Source organism: Leptonychotes weddellii, chromosome 8 (genome assembly GCF_054177405.1).
Source record: "Leptonychotes weddellii isolate Sample4059 chromosome 8, ASM5417740v2, whole genome shotgun sequence".
In the NCBI taxonomy this organism is placed as follows: Eukaryota; Metazoa; Chordata; class Mammalia; order Carnivora; family Phocidae; genus Leptonychotes; species Leptonychotes weddellii.
In genome coordinates, this window is record NC_138376.1 from 43407625 (window position 1) to 43428743 (window position 21119).

The following is a 21119-nucleotide window of genomic DNA, read 5'->3' on the forward strand; positions in this document are numbered from 1 at the left end:
TGTCTGGAAGGTACCACAGACAATAAAGCAAAGTTATAAAAACTCGCTCAGGCCCAGGTTCTACACTATCCTCAATATTAAAGGAATCATCACACAGGATTCCAGAAAATGGACCACTCTAATGTCAGCGTATCTAATGATTAAAGCTCAACTCTGAAAATGGAAAATCTGTAGGCAATTTCAAATTCAATGTCTTGAAAAAAAGTATTTTCGAAAAAGAAAAACATCAATTTCCAACTTTATATTTTTTCCTTCTTACTCAGTCCATGCAGTCTTTTCTTCTTATTGCCCTCTTGGGAGTGTCTCATTAACAATGGTAATAACATTTTCTTCTGTCTCTCCCAAAGGCAAATATTCTTTTCTACTCTGGATGGACACTTACTTAAATATTTGGACAGTGATGACAACTGTATGTTTCTTAAGTCACTGAAAATTATTTTGTATTGTATCTACAAGCAGGCAGAGAAATACAAGGACTGGACCAGCCAAATACCACTCTGAGAGGCCAAAACATCCATAGTCAGATTTAACGTAGTGAAGTAATTTTGGTTGAAATTTAATCAGGAGATCCAAGAAAATGTGTTTCCATGCTCTTCTGTTCGGAAGAGCTCAATCATCTTTCTGGTGCAAATGATTACCTGAGTAGACTGAGAAATAGCTTCATCCAACGCCACGGCTCGCTTTTTGACATCCTCTTTAATTTGACTGTAAAGGGTGTCAGCTGCCACGTACTTCTCTTGGATAGAAAAGCCTTCGCCTGGGCTCAATTCCAGTAACTGTGGCCCAGTTTTGTTCATCTTATCTATATGAGGCTTGTGTTCGGCTATCAACTCTCGCAGTTGCTATAACAAACCAAACAGCTTCTCAGTATCTCAGGGTCACGCTTCCATATTACAGCTGTCTACATGCCCAATGCATCCAGCTGGCAAGAAACTCCAAACACCCTCCCCATCACAAGGCATTTAGCACAGGATGGCTCATGCTGCTCTTTGCCAGCAAGAGATGCCCCTGACAGAAAGAATAAACAACAGTCTGGTCATGTCAAAGTCTCTCTAAGGGTAACACACAAAAATGCTGGTTGAGTGAAATAATGAATCGCAGTTCATTATGCATTTCCCATCAAGAGCAGTACACTTGGGCAAGGGTCATATTACATAAAAGAATTATGAAATCACTATATCCCCAACCTACAGAGACCAAGCTATAACTCTTGGTGTCTCTTTCTGTATACTCAGGAGGTATGCAAAAATTTAAAATGGAGTAAGGAAGAAAGAGAAGGAAGGAAAAGGAAAGAAGCTCAGCAGAGTGTAGACATAATGCAGAGAGGAAAAAAACTATACATAAAGCTAAGTTAAGGGGATATAAGCCCACGAGGTATTGTAATTATATATATTTAAAACAATACAAGATGTGTATATATGTATTACATTATATATACCTAAGTATAAATCTATTCTATGTACATATAGGATATGTATGATACATATATGAATGAATCTATCTGTATTTATTTTAAAATGTTAAAGGCTACAGGGTAATCAATCTATCAGATTGATTGACACCGCTATATACTGAGTATTACTTGTAAAGTGCATTTAAAGAAAAACATATGACATACTTTGCATGATGTCATCTAATCAAGAGATATAATGATATTTATACTAATGAGTGTGTGTGTAATCCAGGTGGAGGAGCCCCATTCCTTCTGGGGAGGCAAATCTACACTTCATGGAACCCAGGGCCTCCACTGAGCGTTTTTCACGGGCCAAATCCAAAGCCACATCCATCTTTGCTTCCAGGTTTCCCTGAGGCTAGCCTCCCTGTAGCGCTAAGGAGCCTTCCACTTGGTTCCTTAAGCAGAAGTTCCTTGCCCTGACCAGAAGGTATATCTCCAATTTTGCTACCCAGCCCCCAACAAAAATTTCTCTGAGAGAAATTACATTCAGGAAAGATAGTCTAGAGAAAAGCCACCAATCTTCTCCTGCAAATAGTTTCACTTCTATGATTCATCAAGAATCACCAAGATGGCCACACAGCTCTAGATTTTTATTTAAAGTACTCACTAAAATCAGTCATATAAATTATTTTGAAAACCGTTAAGGAAGTTGGTACACTACATCATCAACAATCCCCAATACCATTTTTGAAGTTTTTCTGAAGGTAGTTTCAAAACTCTTGAAAAAGAGCTAAATAAACATAAATTCAATTAAAATAAAAGAACGGGGTGGTCCAAATCTAACCTGCTGCGCGTAAGAACATGGGAGGGTCATGTCTGCGATCTAGCTCCTGAGGGGTCCAGACTGAGACGTTCTTATTTTTGTTTCATATTATTAGATCATATATTCATGCTACCTTACAGAATGGAGATAGTAATTGTAATATCAGCTAATAGACAATCTCACAAAAAAGGGATGTGTACACATGTTCTGGTTTCAATATGCTACAAGGCATGGCTGTAAAACCAGCTTACACTTTGAGTTATCAAGAGACTATCAGGTAAAATGAGAGACCTCTGCTGACACTTCCTGAGTTGCCTAGCATCTAGGCAGATCTCATTTGTGCAGCACCACCATGGGACGTACTTTAGTTTGGGGCGTACTGAGATGACCCGTTTTTAGACTATTCCTTTTTTAGATGTCTAGTAGTACTACACGTCTACTTGGGTGTATGTGTGGAGAAAGGGCCCAGTAGGAGATGTCCTTTGCCTCATATGTAACAAAATGGTTCTTGGCAACACAGTGCCATAAAAGTCCGGTCACGCTAGAGACACTTCTAGCGTGTGATCTCAACATATCTACCATATAGTAACTGGCTCCTGGAGCCGTTTTTCTTTCCCGGTTAGAATGAACTAGATCTTCCCAAATACAGCTGAAGATGAAGCTGTGGAGCTACAGAAGAAATGCTGTCCTAGAAGGCTATAAATATTATGAAAAGTTTCACTGAATAATTTGAAGACTTGGTTACAAAGTTTTGTAGTTCCTTTATATAAGAAACTGTAAATTTGAGAGCTGAAAGACTATGCTCAAAAGGGAAAATTAACTCGGTTTTGAAATTCAGTAATAATTCAGTAATAACTTTTCCATTATCTGATATTATGCTAGAAACATAGCTACTGAAATCTCACCTCAGAATAGAAGAAATCCATGGGACATTTTATATTAGAAGTTATTCAGTGGATTGGCATCAGAATTTCTGCCACAAAAAAACTTTTATACTAAAATTAAATTCAATTCTGCATAATTTTTAAGTCTTTCTCCTGCTGATGTAGATAGAACTCAATAAAATTTCCATTTTGCATTAAAGTGTTGACTAAAGCTCTTGTAAACAAATACTTAGAGATATTCTTCAATGTCAGTAGATTAAAAAAGTAAACAAACAAAATTAATAAGAAGTGTGTCATGTCCTTCAAACAATGATGTAATATACTGAGTTAAACTTTCTATGCATGCGTGCATGCATGCACACACGCACACACACGAATAGTCTCAGAGTACAATTTGTACAGATCTGGGAGACAGAAACTAGGTTCGTAAGTCCATAAACAGCAAGAACCCCAGATTTTTTTCTGATAGTCTTGAGCCCTCTCCCAAACCCTTGCAAAATTTTAGGCAATATTAATATTTAAGTAACTGCTGAAATGAGGGCTTCATAATACCATTTTATTTATGTTTAAAACATGACGCATTTGTAGATGTAAATACACTAGAGAGTTTACTCATATATACTTATAGGAGCAAAAACCGTCAAAAGAGTGAAAAACAAAGGAGAGACAACTTGTCTTTGTACTTCAGCATTTTTCCTTTCCATTGAGCTAGCTTTTACATTATTTGTGTTTTGACATATTGTTGTATTGTTCATTTCCTCCAAGCTCAGTGGTCTTGTCTGTATGATGCTGCTTTGATATATTTCTACTCTTTGCTTACATTCTAGATGGCTCCAACCAATACCATATGAAGTGTAAAACTTAGTCGACATACGTAAATGAGAAGCAATTCAACATGCATAAATGGGAAGTACTTCAAAAGCTTATTTCTCTAACATTTTAAAGCGGGAACTTAGTTTTTGTACCAAGATGGCTTATACTTCATATATTCTAGGAAAGCTGTGATATAATTAATGACATTCACAATGAGTCTTCTCACTGCTACTCTGGAAAACAGGTAAGCAACTCTGAGGAAAGCAACTGTGAAGACCAGAATAGGATATTGCTAAAATCTCCTAAGGTAGGGCATCAAACTGCATTAAAAAACCACCACGACAGTGCTCGCTTCGGCAGCACATATGCTAAAAACCCCCATCACAATCACGATTCTCTTCTAATGGAGAATACAACCCTCTCTTTAATATCAAGCTTACCCGATGCTCTTCCTGCTGTTGTCTTAGAGTTTCATATTCAAGGGCTGGGGCAGGAAGCTGAGAGATGATTCTTTGTGTTTCTGTCAGCCATGGCCAAAGTTCTTCATAGGTTTCCCAGAACTGGCTAACCAGGGACTGTGCCCGTTCTAGCTGTAGATACCTCTCTGAGTTTACCTGGCAGATGGCATCATAGTTCTTCAACACCTTGTCTAGTTTTTTCTAGAAAGTAAGAGAATGAAATGTGTTTAGCTGGCCAAGCAGGCCAAAGAGCACATGTACTCCAGAATGCTTTTTCTCACACTATATGCCTAGTGCAAAGCAGGCGCTCAACAAATATATGCTTAATGAATAAATCATTAAAGCCTATTTAGATTGTAACTAGTTCTATGTATAAAAGTTCGTTTTAATTAGAATTTAAAAAGACCCTTCAAGGGGCACCTGGCTGGCTTAGTCAGGAAAGCATGTGACTCTTGATTTCAGGGTTGTAAGTTTGAGCCCCACATTGAGTGTAGGGATTACTTAAAAATAAAACTTAAAAAAAAAAATCCTTCAGGTTCATTTATATTGTTGCATATGGCAGGATTTCCTTCATTTTTAAGGCTGAATAATATTCTACTATATGCTAATGTTGTGTTCTTAACACAATAAAACAAACATTTTCCCATATATATGTAAGAAATAGCAAAAATGTGGAAAACATCTTAAAAATACAATAATTGGAGATTAAGCTAATAAATTATGATATATTCACCCAATGGATTTTTATGTCTTCATCAAAAATCATGGGATTAATGACAGAGAACCTCCTCCCACCTCCAAATATTAGGTGACAAAACCCAAAATATAAACAAACAAATAAATAGCCTCAAGTGTGTATGAATAAGACACTGAGCTTTCCAAACATAATAAGCAAAATTCTTCAACTATCCTTCTAGGTCCTGTAGGTCTTCTAGGTTAGAAAACAAGTCTCATATGAGTCTAGCAACATTAACATTACTTTCTAGCCCAAAATAAGGACTAACTTCCACAAATGAAATTGTAAGAGGAACTGCTAGTCAACAAAATTAATTACATATATTAGAATCAGAGTAAAACATTATACTATACACTATATTTTGTGGACTGGTCACAGTGATCTAGATTATGGTATAAATTCACATCATAAACCAACAGCAGAGGATAGAGCACCATAGTAATCTAATAAACCACAGAATTACACAGAAATTATTTCATCATTATCAGTGTTTTTCATGTCAAGATCTTGTAAAAATAATAAAGGAAACGTTAAGTTATAAATAAGTAAACTGCCAGAATAAATAGAAGAGGAAGTATCAGTATACAGTTACACTCTATTACTTTGTCTATGGTATACCTTAAAAGCAACGTATACTCTAAAATGTGATCTTAGGCACAGATATTTGTGTCATTTTTTTTGCTGTGGGCTATTTTCCTACCAGAAGCATTAACATACATTAATTTCTTTAGTCTGCTCACATGTCTGAATATGAATGGAACTAAACATTTTTACTTGCGGCTGGTTTTTCATCAATTTAAAGGGATTATTAAAAATACATAAACTAGATGCTTCCTTAGTTATTCAGCTCATTGTTTTTCCTATACAACTTACTGAAATTTTACACAGGATGAATTTTAGCATTAGAGAGAACCACATATTTTGAAGCATTTAAACAAGAGTTGACATACATAGTAACACTTTATACTGATAATAATGTCAGTGACACAGCTAACATTAATTGAATGTTTAATGTGTGCCAGTTATTCAAGGACACAATCCTTAATAGTTTTAGTAATTTTTTATTAGAAAAAATTGTCCCCAGGGTGATTCCCTTAAAGAATATTCCTTTTACTGTCACTCTGTAAGCTTGAAAAATGCCTTATTTAAAACTAATGATTTAGCTGTCTAAATGGCAGCTGTGGATAAAGGAAATGTGCTTCTCTAGGGTTGAGAGCTTAACAGAGGCCATTTATTCAAGAGTCTCACCACCAGTCACACAGACAAGCTTATACCTTCATTGATTGCTTTTCCTCTTCACTGCATGTGGCCATGATTTTATATCCAGATTTAACAAGTTCATCGATAATATCCTTGTGTCTCAAAATCTCCATGGTGAATGTCTGTGATTTACCAAAATAAAGATAAAAAAAGAGAGAGTGTATGACTAAAATGAAAACAATCAGGCAAAGATGTTAAAAATACCAAATTACACTAGAGGGGTCTTGCAAAGTAAATCATGCAAGCACACTGTCTACACTTGGGGCCACACTAACAAATAATTCTGATATAATTGGAAATGCACTTCTTCACCTTTTGAAGCTGCAGCTGAGCAGAGGTCTGGTCTTGCTCAAGCCTGATGTCACCCAGAGACATCAATTTCTTTTCGGTTTCAGTAATCCAGGATAACTCGGCATCAGCTGCTTGGTCAAACTAAACAAAAGATAAATAATTAGGTCAGAAAGTTCCTGTCACTGGTGCCAGAAAAATACCTCTCTACATTTCTTTGAAATATCTTAATTACCACACAAGTGGAAAATGTGAGCTTATCTCTTCATGGCATCCTGAAATAGTTTATGATGATGACTAAAGTCATAAAGAAAGGAGAACTTCCCACAGAGTATTTAAACACAAGCTCTTAAAAGGCACTGGATGTGTAAGACAGCATTAATGATTTTAGGACAGCTAACTCTGTTGCCTTCTTTTTGGTAATCATAAGAATTTTCTCCTTCAAACCTCAATGAGATACCACCTCACACCAGTCAGAATGGCTAAAATTAACAAGTCAGGAAACGACAGATGTTGGCGAGGATGCGGAGAAAGGGGAACCCTCCTACACTGTTGGTGGGAATGCAAGCTGGTGTAGCCACTCTGGAAAACCGTATGGAGGTTCCTCAAAAAGTTGAAAATAGAGCTACCGTATGACCCAGGAAATGCACTACTGGGTATTTACCCTAAAGATACAAATGCAGTGATCCGAAGGGGTACATGTACCCCGATGTTTATAGCAGCAATGTCCACAATAGCCAAACTATGGAAAGAACCAAGATGTCCATTGAGAGATGAATGGATAAAGAAGATGTGGGGTGTGTGTGTGTGTGTCTGTGTGTGTGTGTGTGCAATGGGATATTATGCAGCCATCAAAAAAACGAAATCTTGCCATTTGCAATGACGTGGATGGAACTAGAGGGTATTATGCTAAGCGAAATAAGTCAAACAGAGAAAGACATGTATCACATGATCTCACTGATATGAGGAATTCTTAATCTCAGGAAACAAACTGAGGGTTGCTGGAGTGGTGGGGGGTGGAAGGGAAGGGGTGGCTGGGTGATAGACACTGGGGAGGGTATGTGCTATGGTGAGCGCTGTGAATTGTGTAAGACTGATGAATCACAGACCTGTATCTCTGAAATAAATACTACATTATATGTTTAAAAAAAAAAAAAGAAGAAGATAGTAGGAAGGGAAAAATGAAGGGGGGGAAATCGGAGCGGGGAGACGAACATGAGAGACTATGGACTCTGAGAAACAAACTGAGGGTTCTAGAGGGGAGGGGGGTGGAGGGATGGGTTGCCTGGTGATGGGTATTAAAGAGGGCACGTACTGCATGGAGCACTGGGTGTTATACGCAAACAATGAATCATGGAACATTACATCAAAAACTAATAATGTAAGGTATGGTGATTAACATAACATAGTAATAATAAAAAAAAAGAGTACTACTCAAATTGAACAGCTCAAAAAGTCAATAGCTGGATCAATCATTGCATCCATCATTTTAATCCATATGATTATGCGGGCAGCATTCTGCTATCTATGTATAAGACTCCTAGCAAAACTCATGAAATATTCACATTTATTTACCATACTACGTGTACATAAATGTATGTGCAAAGTATGTTTCTTTATGTAGAGTATACCCCGAAACATCTCACATATAATTTTTTTTCCATCTCATTTAATAATAGCAAAAACCACTTCAAAGAGTATTCTTAAATATTTTAAGAGGTTTTATTTTCCTGATCTTAACAATTCATGGCAGAAATTCATAAGGTACAGAAAAATATACAGAAGAAAATTAAAACCTGGAGTTAACACTGTTGGTATTTTAGTGTATTTTATTCCAGAAGTTGAAAAAGATTTATAAAAGCTTGGGATAATGTTGTATAAACAGTTTCATATCCTGCTCTTTGATTTATTATGAACATTTCCCATGTCATAGTCTTTTAAATGTGAATTTTAAGTAACATCATTGTATTCTAGCATACCTGGATATTTTTATTTACGCTCATTGCATTTTCTGCTATTATATAAACAAACCTGTAATAAACAGAAATCTCTGATGGCATCTCCAATTAGTTCCTTAGGGTAGATTCCTAGAAGTTGACTACCAAGTCAAAAAGCATGAATATTTTTGATACCTTGCATCAGACAGAAGCCAATGCCTCCCAGGGCAAGCAGTTACCATAAATGAGCAAAGTGGGCAAGTGCCCCCACAAGCACCAGTGGTAAATGGTAACTAACGGTGTGGCCTTAGTTGGAAGACTTAATGGGAAACAGACACTGTGAGCATTCAAGTCCAGTACTGCCAGAACTTCTAATTTTTCAAGAGATCCTGGAAATCTAGATGGGGGTAGGGGATAACTAAGTGGAGAAAAGAGAAGGGTAGAGATAAGAAACTAAATTGGAAAATAATTCATTCTTTTAAAACACTCTGCAACACTATGCAGACTCCTTGGGAGATGGAATAGATATACTTTTCCCTGTTCCTCGTAAGTACACCTAAAAACCCTGGGCGTTATAAACATGCATACACTGCATACAAAACATATGTAAGAAGATTGAAAGAAGAGAGAAGAGAGCAGAACTGCTGTGGATTCTGGCGCTCAAGGAACAATAAAGTGGTGAGTTCTCCAGGTTTTCTTCTTGCCTCATATATCCTGGATACTGGAGAAAATGCAACCCAGAAACACCCAGAGGCACAGACAAAACCCCAAGAAAAGGCTGCTCTCTCAGCCAAAAGACCAGGAAAGGGGCACCCTAGCAAGAGAACATTTAAACAATAGCCACTCTATCTAAATGCCACAGAACAGAGGCTGTGGTCCCACGCACACTCATGCCAAGAAAGGCCTAGATTTTCGGGCGCCTGGGTGGCTCAGTCGTTGGGCGACTGCCTTCGGCTCGGGTCATGGTCCCAGGGTCCCGGGATCGAGTCCCACATTGGGCTCCCTGCTCTGCGGGGAGCCTGCTTCTCCCTCTCCCACTCCCCCTGCTTGTGTTCCCTCTCTCGCTGTGTCTCTCTCTCTCAAATAAATAAATAAAATCTTAAAAAAAAAAAAAAAAGAAAGGCCTAGATTTTCACCCTCATGAGCCAGTAGGACAAGGTGCTGAAGACACTGCTGCAGGGGGATGTCAGAGAAGACCACATAGGGAGCTGGAACTTTAGTTCCCATGGGCCAGTAACAAGGCTTCTGCCCAGTGTCTTGGAGATCATGTGGGGAGCCCCCCACAAGCAGTAATGAACTGCCCCTCTCCGTCTCCTCTAGGGTGGTGTCAGGGAAGGCCTAGTGGAGAGTCAGGATTTTCACCACTGCTTAGTGGTTAACGTAGTCACCTTCATCGAGGTGGTGGAAAAGGCTGCTCAGAGAGCTGAAGTCCATCCAACTCTCACTTCCAGCCAGCACATCTGAGGAGCGCCCCCATTAGGTATCATGAGGGGCTGAGCGGGGAACCTGGATCTCTTCCACTTGGTAGCACCCCTGGCTTCTTCTGCCAGTGGTGCCAGAGGAAGCCAGTCGAAACAGAAAGTTTAATTAAGACCCAAAACTCGTAACTTCATAGCAAGAACCAAGAAGACCTCCAGTGGAACTAAACAGAGATAATCAATGGACACCAGTACCTAGAGGACAGAAATGTTAGCACTGTCTGACAACAATTTTAAAGCAGCTGTGATAAAAAATGCCTCATTGAGCAATTTCAAACACAGCTGAAATGAATGAAAAATTAGAGAAGACCTTAGCAGTAAAACAGTCTCAGCAAAGAAAAGAGGCTATATAGGGGGAGGGGGGTGGGAGGAGGGGTTGGCCTGGTGGTGGGTACTGAGGAGGGCACGTTCTGCATGGAGCACTGGGTGTTATGCACAAACAGTGAATCATGGAACACTTCATCTAAAACTAATGATGTAATGTATGGGGATTAACATAAGAATAAAAAAAAAATCATTCCCCAGGGAAAAAAAAAAAAAAAAAGAAAAGAGGCTATATAAAGAACCAAACGGAAATTTTAAAACTTAAATGTACAATAACAAATAAGCTCAGTGGATGTGATCAATGAAGGGCACAGAGGAAAGAGTCAGTGAAGTAGAAGACAGAACAGAAATTACCCAATCTGAATAATAGAAAATAGACTGGAGGAAAAAAAAATCAACAGAACCTCAGGGACCTGTGGAACTACATTAAAAGATCTAACATTCATGTTATTGGAGTCCCAGAAAGAGAGGAGAAAGAGGCTGTAGCTAAAAAGTACTCAACCATTTTAGAAATGAAATGCAGGAAAAATCTGTGGTTGCCAGGAGTTAAGGAGAGGGTAGAGGTGGGAGACTATAAAAGGGCAGCATGAGGTAGTCTTGCGGTGATGAAATGTTCTGTATCTTGACTGCATCAATGTCAACATCCTGCCTGTGATCCTGTGCTATAATTTTGCAAAATGTTACCCCTGGGGAAAATAGGTTAAGGGTACAATGGGATCATCTCTATATTATTTCTTACAGTTGCATGTGAACCTACAATTATCTTTTAAAAAGTTAATTAAAAACAACAACAACAAAAGTTCTGTGTAGAGATAACCTCTCATCTGTGAGTTCCTGTTCGCATTTTCTCTTTTAGGCATATACTACACCAAATAGGATGTGCTAATTTATACTCCCACAAGCAGAGTTTTGCTGTACGCTCATCACCATGGGGTATAATTTATTTTTTAATAATATTTGCCAAGCTTATCAGTGGACTTCCCTTCATTTTAAGGAAATAACCCACGAGTCACAGGCACAAATATGAATAGCACTGATTGAGAGTACTGTTGTTATGCTTTCCATCTTACAAGAAAAAATAACAAATTATACAAGTGAAGAATACATAATAATATTATAAATTATTATTACAGGGTTTTTTTTCTATATACCATGACCCCCTTTGCTTTCACCTTTGCAACACGAGTTAAATAAATTTGCAAATAAATAAATAAATACGGAAGCTATTTGCAGGTCAATTTCTTTTAGTCAACAGTTCAGGATAGAAAAAATTTTTAGATAATCATTTGAATAATGGGCCCAAGCCAGAAATATAATAGGGGTAAAAATAATAATTTTACATTTACCTTTAAAAACTCAACTGCATAAGGATCTGAAAGGGAAGACAGGGCTTAAGAGACCTTTTAGACATGCTACCTGAACAAAATCTGAATATAAACCAACATCTACCAAAAAATGATGCAAGGCCAGGCTGCTTTAAGACGAAGATATTGTCTGGGCAGCAGTGACACTATCCTACCTGCTGATTAGAACTCTCCTCCAAGTGTCACACATTCAAGAGGATCACTGACATGCGAACGTTGTTCCAGACAAAAATTCAGAGCTTTAGTCCTCAGAGTGCGTGAGCTCCCTTATAAGGGCAGTACTTCTAAAACGACTGTGTACATGTATATATTCAAACAGAATTATTTATTTTTCCTGTATTTCCCATAATATTATACATTCTTTTTTAGCAAAGCCACATTTTTCATTAAACTTATTGAAGGGGCTCATGGTTTCACAGACAGTAGTGTTAATGTTTTTTCATTCATTCATTACTTTTTCTGCTACTGGGACAAATCAGAACAATGTGGATTCCAGAAAGAATCTTGAAAACCACATGAAAAATTCTATCTTGCGGCACTTGGGTGGCTCAGTGGGTTAAGTGTCCGACTCTTGATTTTGGCTCAGGTCATGATCTCAGGGACGCTGGGCATGGAGCCTGCTTAAGATTCCTCTCTCTCTCTCTCACTCTCTTTCCCCCTCCTGTCTCTCCCTACCTCTCCCTCTTAAAAAAATTCCATCTTAATCGGCTCAATAATTTTTACGATGTTACTTATTTCAAATGGAACTACTCATCAATTAGTAATAATTCATCAATGTGAAAAAGAAAAAAAAATATTTTGGGGCACCTGGCTGGCTCTGTCGGTGGAGCACTTGACTCCTAGTCTCAGGGTTGTGAGTTCAAGCGCCACGCTGGGGGTAGAGATTACTTAAAAATAAAATTGTAAAAAAAAAAAAAAAGAAAAAAATTTCAACGAATTTGGGAGCTTCAGGTGTAGAAAAAGAAATCCTCATGAAAAACAAGTACAAGGGTCTTCTTTGCATGGATTATTAGCTTTCAAGCCATATACAATAAAACTTCAAAATAAAACTTTATTATGTGATTCACTTAAAGAGTACAAAACTGAGCAAAACAGTCCAGGCCTTTGTACCTGAGTGCAAGTGCTGCAAGATAATCTGAATAAAATTTAATAGTAAGGACTTTTTTCCTCTACTGACCCCTAAAAAAATAAAGTGACATAGCACTCCACTTGTTTGTGATCAGGCTAATTTTAGCATTTATACGACAGTCCTAATAAATAAAGTCAAGCTGTTAGTGTTAATATTAGTTTAAATCTATTTCTCTCTCTCCTTAAAAAAAGGGATCCAGTGAAAAACAGTATGATGATACATTCTAAGTTGCCAAAATGGAAAGCTGAAGCTCAAACACTGTTTCTTCAACCAAGGCAAATATTTGCTCTGCTAAAAGAAAACAAGACTTCAAGCAGAAATTTCCCTTCTGTCTTTTGAGAAATTTTTTTTATTAAATTAGCAAATATTTATTGTCCAGCAACAAACAGAACAGCCACGGGGTCTTCACTAAGCAATCTGCAGTAAAGCAAGGCATTTTATTTAGGCCTATGAATCTTTCAAATGACTATATGTGTGCATTTCTAATAGACCATAAAAGCTGTTTATTTTACAATGTGAGCAATATGGAGAGCAAGTTTACTAGACCAAATTTTAATAAATTTGTTTAGTGCTTACTCAAACAGCAGAAATTGACTTCAAATACATTGTAGATAATCTTAGCATCCATAATTGCATTCTGGGAAATATTTTACTAGGTATTATCAGTGGAGTCTAACCATTGACCTACTCTAACCCCTATTACAGCTGAACTAGTATTTCAGGAATTTCCAACAAGATAATGAAAGACAATTTTTTAAAGATTTTATTTTTTAGGTAATGTCTACCTCCAGTGTGGGGCTTGAACTCACAATCCCAAGATCAAGAGCCCCATGCTCCACTAACTGAGCCAGCCAGGCACCCTGATAGTAAAAGACATTTTAATTGGCTATCTCTAAATATTCCTGAAAAAGAGTCTAAAACAATAATGGCCAGCATTTTACTGAACACACTAAGTGCTTCACATACAGTATCTTCTTTAATCCTGACAACAACTGCAATAATCTGGGTATTACCATTAACTCCATTTACAGTCGAGAAAATTGAGGCAGAGAGAAGTTACCTGATTTACCAGAGATTACCCAGCTAGTTAATGTTGGATCTGAGACTCAAACCAAGGTGGCCTGGCCCCAGGGACTGTACTTCTAGTTGCTTGTGCTTGTATACAGTTTGGGCTTCATGAACTCAAAATATTCATGTGATTTCACCAAAAATGGCTCAAATACCCTAACAGTAGGTTTTAACTTCTTATTTAAACATTTCTCCAATCTCTGACAAACTCCTTTTGCATTTATCTAGAAAGTTTCTCTTAAGTGGAAATGGAGGTTTAAGAAAGGCAAAATGGTTAAGTGAACCTTAACTCCAAGGACATCCTTTTACTCCCTTCCCCTGGCTGAGGATCTTACCACTTTCTTTTGATTAGCATTTCCTTACAATTTGCTCTGCATTATTCATAACAGCCCATATTCTCCCACCCCCAACACCTGGAGGGTCTAAACAAATCTCACTTCCGTTGGGGGGGGTTTCCTTCTAGTTCTTTAAAAGAAATAAACAGGTGCTTTTTTCCTCCAAGGCTGATTCCTAATGACCCGATGACCTGCTTATCTTAATTGCCCCCAAATCACCAAACTTGTGCCTTTAATATAAAGGGGTCATTGCGGCCAGTAAAATAAGTCAAAGAATTAGAACTGCTGATGAGTGCCTGGGATTCCCAGACCTGGTGAAACACACCCATTTTAGCAACTTCTGACAGCTGTGCATATTTGTAAGAGGCAAAGGACAATGAACTGCTTTGAGGTTTAAACAATCAAAAGGGTCCTGACTTCAGGCTACAAGTCTGTACATTTTTTAAATGAAACTGCCTTCCCCCTTTTCCACGTTGCTCGTTTGGTTCAATTTGCAATTAGAGAAAGAAAGCAACAAAAACATGCTACTGTGCATAGGTTTAACATGCAAAAATACGTACAGTTGCTAACTCAGATGACCTCATGCATTGTGAGAAGGAGGCAGATGTTTTGCTTTGTTTATAAAGCTCACCATCACTATTTACTAAGCTGCCTTGTTCTGCTCAGACTTTCCCTAAAAGTAATGAATGGGCCTAATTCTTTTTTTTTTTAAATTTTATTTTATTATGTTATGTTAATCACCATACCTTACATCATTAGTTTTTGATGTAGTGTTCCATGATTCATTGTTTGTGCATAACACCCAGTGCTCCATGCAGAACGTGCCCTCTTTAATACCCATCACCAGGCTAACCCATCCCCCCACCCCCTCCCCTCTAGAGCCCTCAGTTTGTTTCTGAGTCCATAGTCTCTCATGGTTCGTCTCTGCCTCCGATTCCCCCCCTTCGTTTTTCCCTTCCTACTATCTTTTTTTTCTTTTTTTTTTTTTTTTATAATTCTTATAAAAAAGAATATTGTCAGGTGTCTGGGTGGCTCTGTCCGTTGGGCATCTGACTCTTGGTTTCCCCTCAGGTTGTGATCTCGGGGTCATGAGATCTAGCTCTGCACTGGGCTCCACGCTCAGCAAGGAGTCTGCTTCTCCCTCTCCTCTCTTCCTCCCTCCCCATCCATACACATTCTCTCACTCTCTCAAATAAATAAATGAAATCACTAAAAAAATAAAAAGACTATTCTCTTCAGAAGGCCAATGCCTGCCAATCTGTAGAGTCAGATGCATATAGTCCTTTCTCATTAGCCCATAATTGAGGCAGTTTGATTATTTCTCAAATAGCAATAAATACTACTCAAATTTACATAGGGTTCTATCATAGGACTCTATGATTTCAAAATTCAGTGACACGTATTTTCAAAACTTGCTATGATATAGGATTGACATAAAAAAAACTAACCACATCAAATCAGAACTTTTCTAAAAACTATATTTATATAGGGCTGCTACAAAGTCATGCTAATTAGCAGGTATCTGTGTGCACCCTTCCCTTTCCTTTTCAAACTAATTCTTGTCCATGTTTTCCTGGACATCTTTCTTGTCGATGTTTGGAAGCCAATATACTGTGTGATAGTGGCCTGACATCTTACAAAGTCCCTATGCTTTTGCTGAATTCCAAAAAGCAGGTTATAACATTATAAAGGAGGTAGATCTGTATATAAACAACCTTAATGCCTGGGAAAGGGTGAAACACCTTAATAGAAATTTGCTTGGAAACAAAACATTCAGTTGTTTAAAATCTAGTTTAATCTAGCTAGGTTATTAAGAAGCAAAGCATTAAATCTACACATTTAAAAAATTAACAAGACATGTTCAAGACACATATCCTTACCCTGTTAACCTGTGGGTGTGGTTATGTTGAGGGTATGGACATGGAAATGTTAATAAAACAAAATGTATGTGACTATGGGTATGTCTGAAAAGACGGGCGGTGGTTATATCATGTCCAATGTTTCAGAGGGAGGAGAGAGACCGGTACATGATTTGTTTATATGCCATAAAACAGTACAAAATATGTGGCTAACATCCAGGTCTCAAGATGTTTTTCCATCATCTCTTATATTGCATGGATGTATTATCATTGTGTAAACAGAAAACAAATATTTTAGTATCAGCTGTACTCTGGTCCTAATTCCAAACATTTATAAGTGGGCAAAGTTACGAAATAACTTCAGTGATTATATTAGCTCCTTTACAAACTTGAAAATTATAAGTTTAGAAACTATTCTTTTGGGGACAGAACTAAGTCTCTGCCAAACCAGAAAAACAGGTACCAAATTTGTTTTTAAATTCTCCTAGAGAATGATAATTTCATGATCCTGTCAGCACTGTACTCTCCTGGCTCCTGGTCCTTGTAGTTGGAGATGCTCTTGTTACATACTTCCATTTTGCTATAATAATGGCACCTTTCTTCAGATTACTGGAGGAAGTTAGAAAAAATTGCACCACCCCTCAGGATTTTTCCTCTCTACATAATTTGTAAGGAGGCACCACAGTGAAGTAGAATGAGATCTGGGGGCACCTGGGTGGCTCAGTCATTAAGCATCTGCCTTCGGCTCAGGTCATGATCCCAGGGTCCTGGGATCGAGCCCCGCATCGGGCTCCGTGCTCAGCGGGAAGCCTGCTTCTCCCTCTCCCACTCCCCCTGCTTGTGTTCCTGCTCTCGCTCTCTCTCTGTCAAATAAATAAATAAAATCTTAAAAAAAAAAGAATGAGATCTGGATTAAATCTGGGTCCAACTCCACCATGTACTAGCTTCTGGGATCACAGTAAGTCCCTTTACTACATACGTTCCTCCCTCTCAAAAAGTGTGTCTCTTCAGCCTAGCTGGAGGATTTCATTATTTCTGATGGCTTAAGTACATTTTACTGATTTTCTTTATTGCTGGAGGTATTTCATTGGACAGACTTGAAGGCATTTCAAAAGAATTTCACACATGAATACAGAATAAATACATGTGAATGAGAAAATATTAATGGCATTAATATTAGCTGTATGACCTACCGGTAATAAGACATCATCACTACTACACACATGCTTTCTCTCTCAGAAGGAAGACTAGAAGGATAGAGATCATATTATTTACACACATTCTTCCTTCCATGAGTTTTTCTGTATTCTTTCAGAAAATCTTTAAAAAATTTTCTATAATGAATGATTTTATCAGAAAAAATAAACAGTAACTGTTACTTTCCCAAAGGATATATGTTTGGGACATATACTGACCTGGTTACATTTTTTTTTAAACTTCAGAAAATATCTGCTAACCTTGAAAAGAACCGAGCTACAGTTAATGACATTGGCACATATCCGAGATTACTAACCAGGACAAGCTCCACCTGCCATCTTGCCCTCATTACTGTCTTACTTCACCGACCTGACCAACCATAGTCAACTTCTCAAGAAAAATCATATTCCAGAATATCTGTCTTGCTATTTAGGAAATCTTTGATGCCAATTCTGAAATGTTGATATCAGTTTTGGTGAAAAAAAAAAATCAGTATTTTCCTACAGTTGAATAAACTTCACAAATAAATCCATTTATTTTCCTGTAATAAGGAGGCATAGAAATTGTGCCAAACTCGGAAAACAGAAGTCATGCAAATACATTCCTCAGGCATGAATGCTCTCCCTCGCAAAACTTTCTCAGGCAGGCCTTTTGCTGTCATTGTTTTTCATCAGCTTTTGTGACTCTAGAGCATGGCGCGGACATGAGGAGTGAAGCACTGTGCCATATAAATTATGATATATAACAATATATAAATTACACTTTTACAGCAACCTTCAAAATTCAATTTTGGATGCTCCCACACAATCTGCTTGATTTGTGTTTCTTGCTTCTGGCACATATTAGGAAAAGCTTAGTTATGTACCTTCCACAGCTCTGTTCTAAAGTACACTGCAAGAGCGCACTAACCCTGTCACAGAAACTTTGCAGTAAGATTCTGATGACTTAATGTAAACAGTCCAGATACTCAATAAAAGTTCATCAAAACATGTCTTCTAAACTTCTGTTTCCAGGACCCCACTTGTTGCCCACAGTTTTCTGAGGGAGCTGAGGTGAGGGCTGGGTGCCTATAAAACTCTCTGGAACTATAAAGTCTGCATGAGTCGCAGACAGGTCAGAAACTATCGTTTTTCCCCTTGAGTCATCTCCAGAAAAAAACACGACATCACCCACACCACTGCTTCCTTTTTAGAAAGAATATAATAGCCTCTCTTTGCCATCACTGTATGGAAATGAGCAGTTAATACTGACTTACATGATAACTCAAAATATTTACTCACAAACAGATTAGACTTAGCCAAGGCATAAAATTAGCATTAGCAATTCACACACATGGAGGCAAAATGCACTTTGTTTGGAAAGCGGGGCTGATCTTCCCAATGACTGATTTGGTAAGGCTAAGTCTGGGCTCCAGTGAGGCAGATGGCTGTTAACAATGTACAGATTAGCAGTGCCCTGCCTGGCACTCACATGTCGAAGAAGCCCGAACTCTTTTCAAACCCCTCCTTTCATTTTTGAAGCATAACAAATGAATGGAAACACTGTGAACAGAAATCTTTGCTCAGGTAAAGGCTCAGGGCACAACTGGGGAAAATTTATTGCCGAGACAAAAAACCATGCACCCCTACCTGCTGGGATCTCAGAATGGCAGCATCGATCTCCTCCACCTTTTGAGTGATGGTGTCGCTCACTAATCGGTAGCGCTCGTTGTCCTCGGCCACCATTTTTTCAAGTCCTTCCCTCGCCCTCCATGGTACCAGTTCCAGTAGGGCACTGCTCACTTCGTTAAGGGAGTCCAATAAGGCTTTGCTGTTCTTAGCTTCCTTTTTCAGTTCCTGAAAACAGAATTAAAAAACATACAAATCTGGGGGGTAATGCTCAGGAGTTTGAACAGGCTTTTCCTTTCCCCATCATTGGCCCTAAAGTCCTTTGCAGGCCAATAATGCCAGGCACTGGCCGCTGAGTTTCAGTTAAGTTCTAGAAACCTTTATTATTTAACGCTATTCTGTAAAAAGGAAAGTGTTTCTTGAGGAGTTCCAAAGAACAATTCACTGGTCAACATTTGAACTTTAATATAAATGTTTAAAATCTGGGAAACAAAACCAAGCAAGTCGACACGTATTATTCTTTGCTTTCTGGAAACCTCTTAAGTAATCAGGGACCAGAAGAGTAAAATAAAGAGGAAAGTCCAAGCCAGAACTAAAGTAACCCTCAAAATGAGAACATACTGGCTTTACATCATCCCAGTCGAATCATCACCTCCCCAACAACCTTTCACCCACGTGTGATCACACTTCAGGGTGGATAAAAACAGAGGCTCTCTCTGAAGAGAAGAACCATGACCATGATGGAACACCACTTTTACAATGTAAGCAGAAAAGCTACATCATGCTATGCGTCTATCTCGGAAAAATATGGTTATCCTAAGCAAATTATGTGTATCTCTAAAACGATCATTTTCCTGTTTTTTTTTTCTTCCTTTTCTTTTCTGTTTTCATCATTCTGTCTCTCGGGTAATAAGCTATACTCCCAACCATCAGACACTGGAAACAAATTACGATGCACTGTTTTCATCTCTGGGCTCCTACAAGTTTTCAACCATCAGTCTGCTGCCGATTTCTCTTGGGTCCCCACCCATGGAGGCATCCTTCGTTCTGTCACGGACGACCCGAGACTATCTCCCTCAAAGAGAACCCACGGATCCGAGACGCAGAGATGAGAACATACTTTCTGTCTCGCTTGTGCTTGGCTTGCCGCATCTCCCGTCAGGACCTGAGCCTCATAGGAAAGCAATTCCACCTCCACTCTGTCCAGCCAGGCACGGAGCTCCTCCCGTGTGGAGTGCAGCTGCCTCGCGAGCTGCAGTGCCTGTTCCAGAGTCTTGGCTACATCCGTGCTCAATTTTGTAATGTCTCTGTACCTTGCTTTAATGGCTTCCAATTTATCTTGAATTATTAAAACTTCATCACCTGAAATTTCAAAGGCATGTTAGATCTCCAGAAAGGAAAGAAAAGGTAGAGAGAGGGGTTTCTTCAGGTATTATTGGACACTGAGGAGATTTTTCTGGAGGGGGGGGGAAAAAAGGACGTTTTCCCAAAGACGATCTGACCCAAGAGAAGCCTTTTTCCAGGTTTTAATCTTTTCCCCAGGATTTCTGGCAAATCTCAACAGCTCTGAAAACACAAATATAAAATTGGGAAGGGCTACAGGGCCTTCAGTTACATGAAAGCATCATCTTTGCATCTAACTATATGGTGTTTTCAGTTTTCAAGCAGGGGGCTAAACACTGCTTGGGTTCAAATACTGACTGTGGTTTGTTACCATTTGTAAGATAACCTCTCTGTGCCCTTGGTTACTCATCATTACATAAGGATAAGAACAGAATCCACCTCATAAGGCTGTGATAAAAATTCAGTGAGTTTATTTGCAAAGTGTTTAGAACGGTGCCTGGCCTCTGTGTATGTATGTATGCACGTGTGTGTGTATGTGGTACATATGTGTGGTGTGTGCATGTATTTATGTTAAAAATAATAAACTCATCTGCACTGTTTCAGTAGATCCTCACTTGACTCTACCTCATTTCCAGACAGAGAAATTGTGTCCTGGGCGTCAGACTCCTAGTCCAAGGTTCTAGATACTATATTGAATTCCTTCAACTCAGAGTGAATGTTACATGCCCAAAGCACAAGACGCATGCTGAACTGGACATGGGTACAGTGAAGCTTTCCTACAGCCAAAGGAATGACCTAGTCAGTCTGTATCTGTTTTCT

General features: G+C 38.5%; 1 protein-coding gene across 7 annotated transcripts in view; it reads right to left on the minus strand.

The window, feature by feature from the left end:
* DST (dystonin) overlaps nt 1–21119 on the minus strand; it is a 362599-nt gene that overhangs the window by 49480 nt on the left and 292000 nt on the right. For all 7 annotated transcript variants that reach the window (XM_081828451.1, XM_081828446.1, XM_081828452.1 and 4 more), the window contains 6 exons: nt 20077–20318; nt 18978–19184; nt 6683–6802; nt 6385–6492; nt 4357–4575; nt 639–842 (listed from right to left, as the gene is read on the minus strand). In XM_081828451.1, the coding sequence (XP_081684577.1) occupies nt 639–842; nt 4357–4575; nt 6385–6492; nt 6683–6802; nt 18978–19184; nt 20077–20318 (1100 nt within the window). The remainder of the gene's footprint in view (nt 1–638; nt 843–4356; nt 4576–6384; nt 6493–6682; nt 6803–18977; nt 19185–20076; nt 20319–21119) is intronic.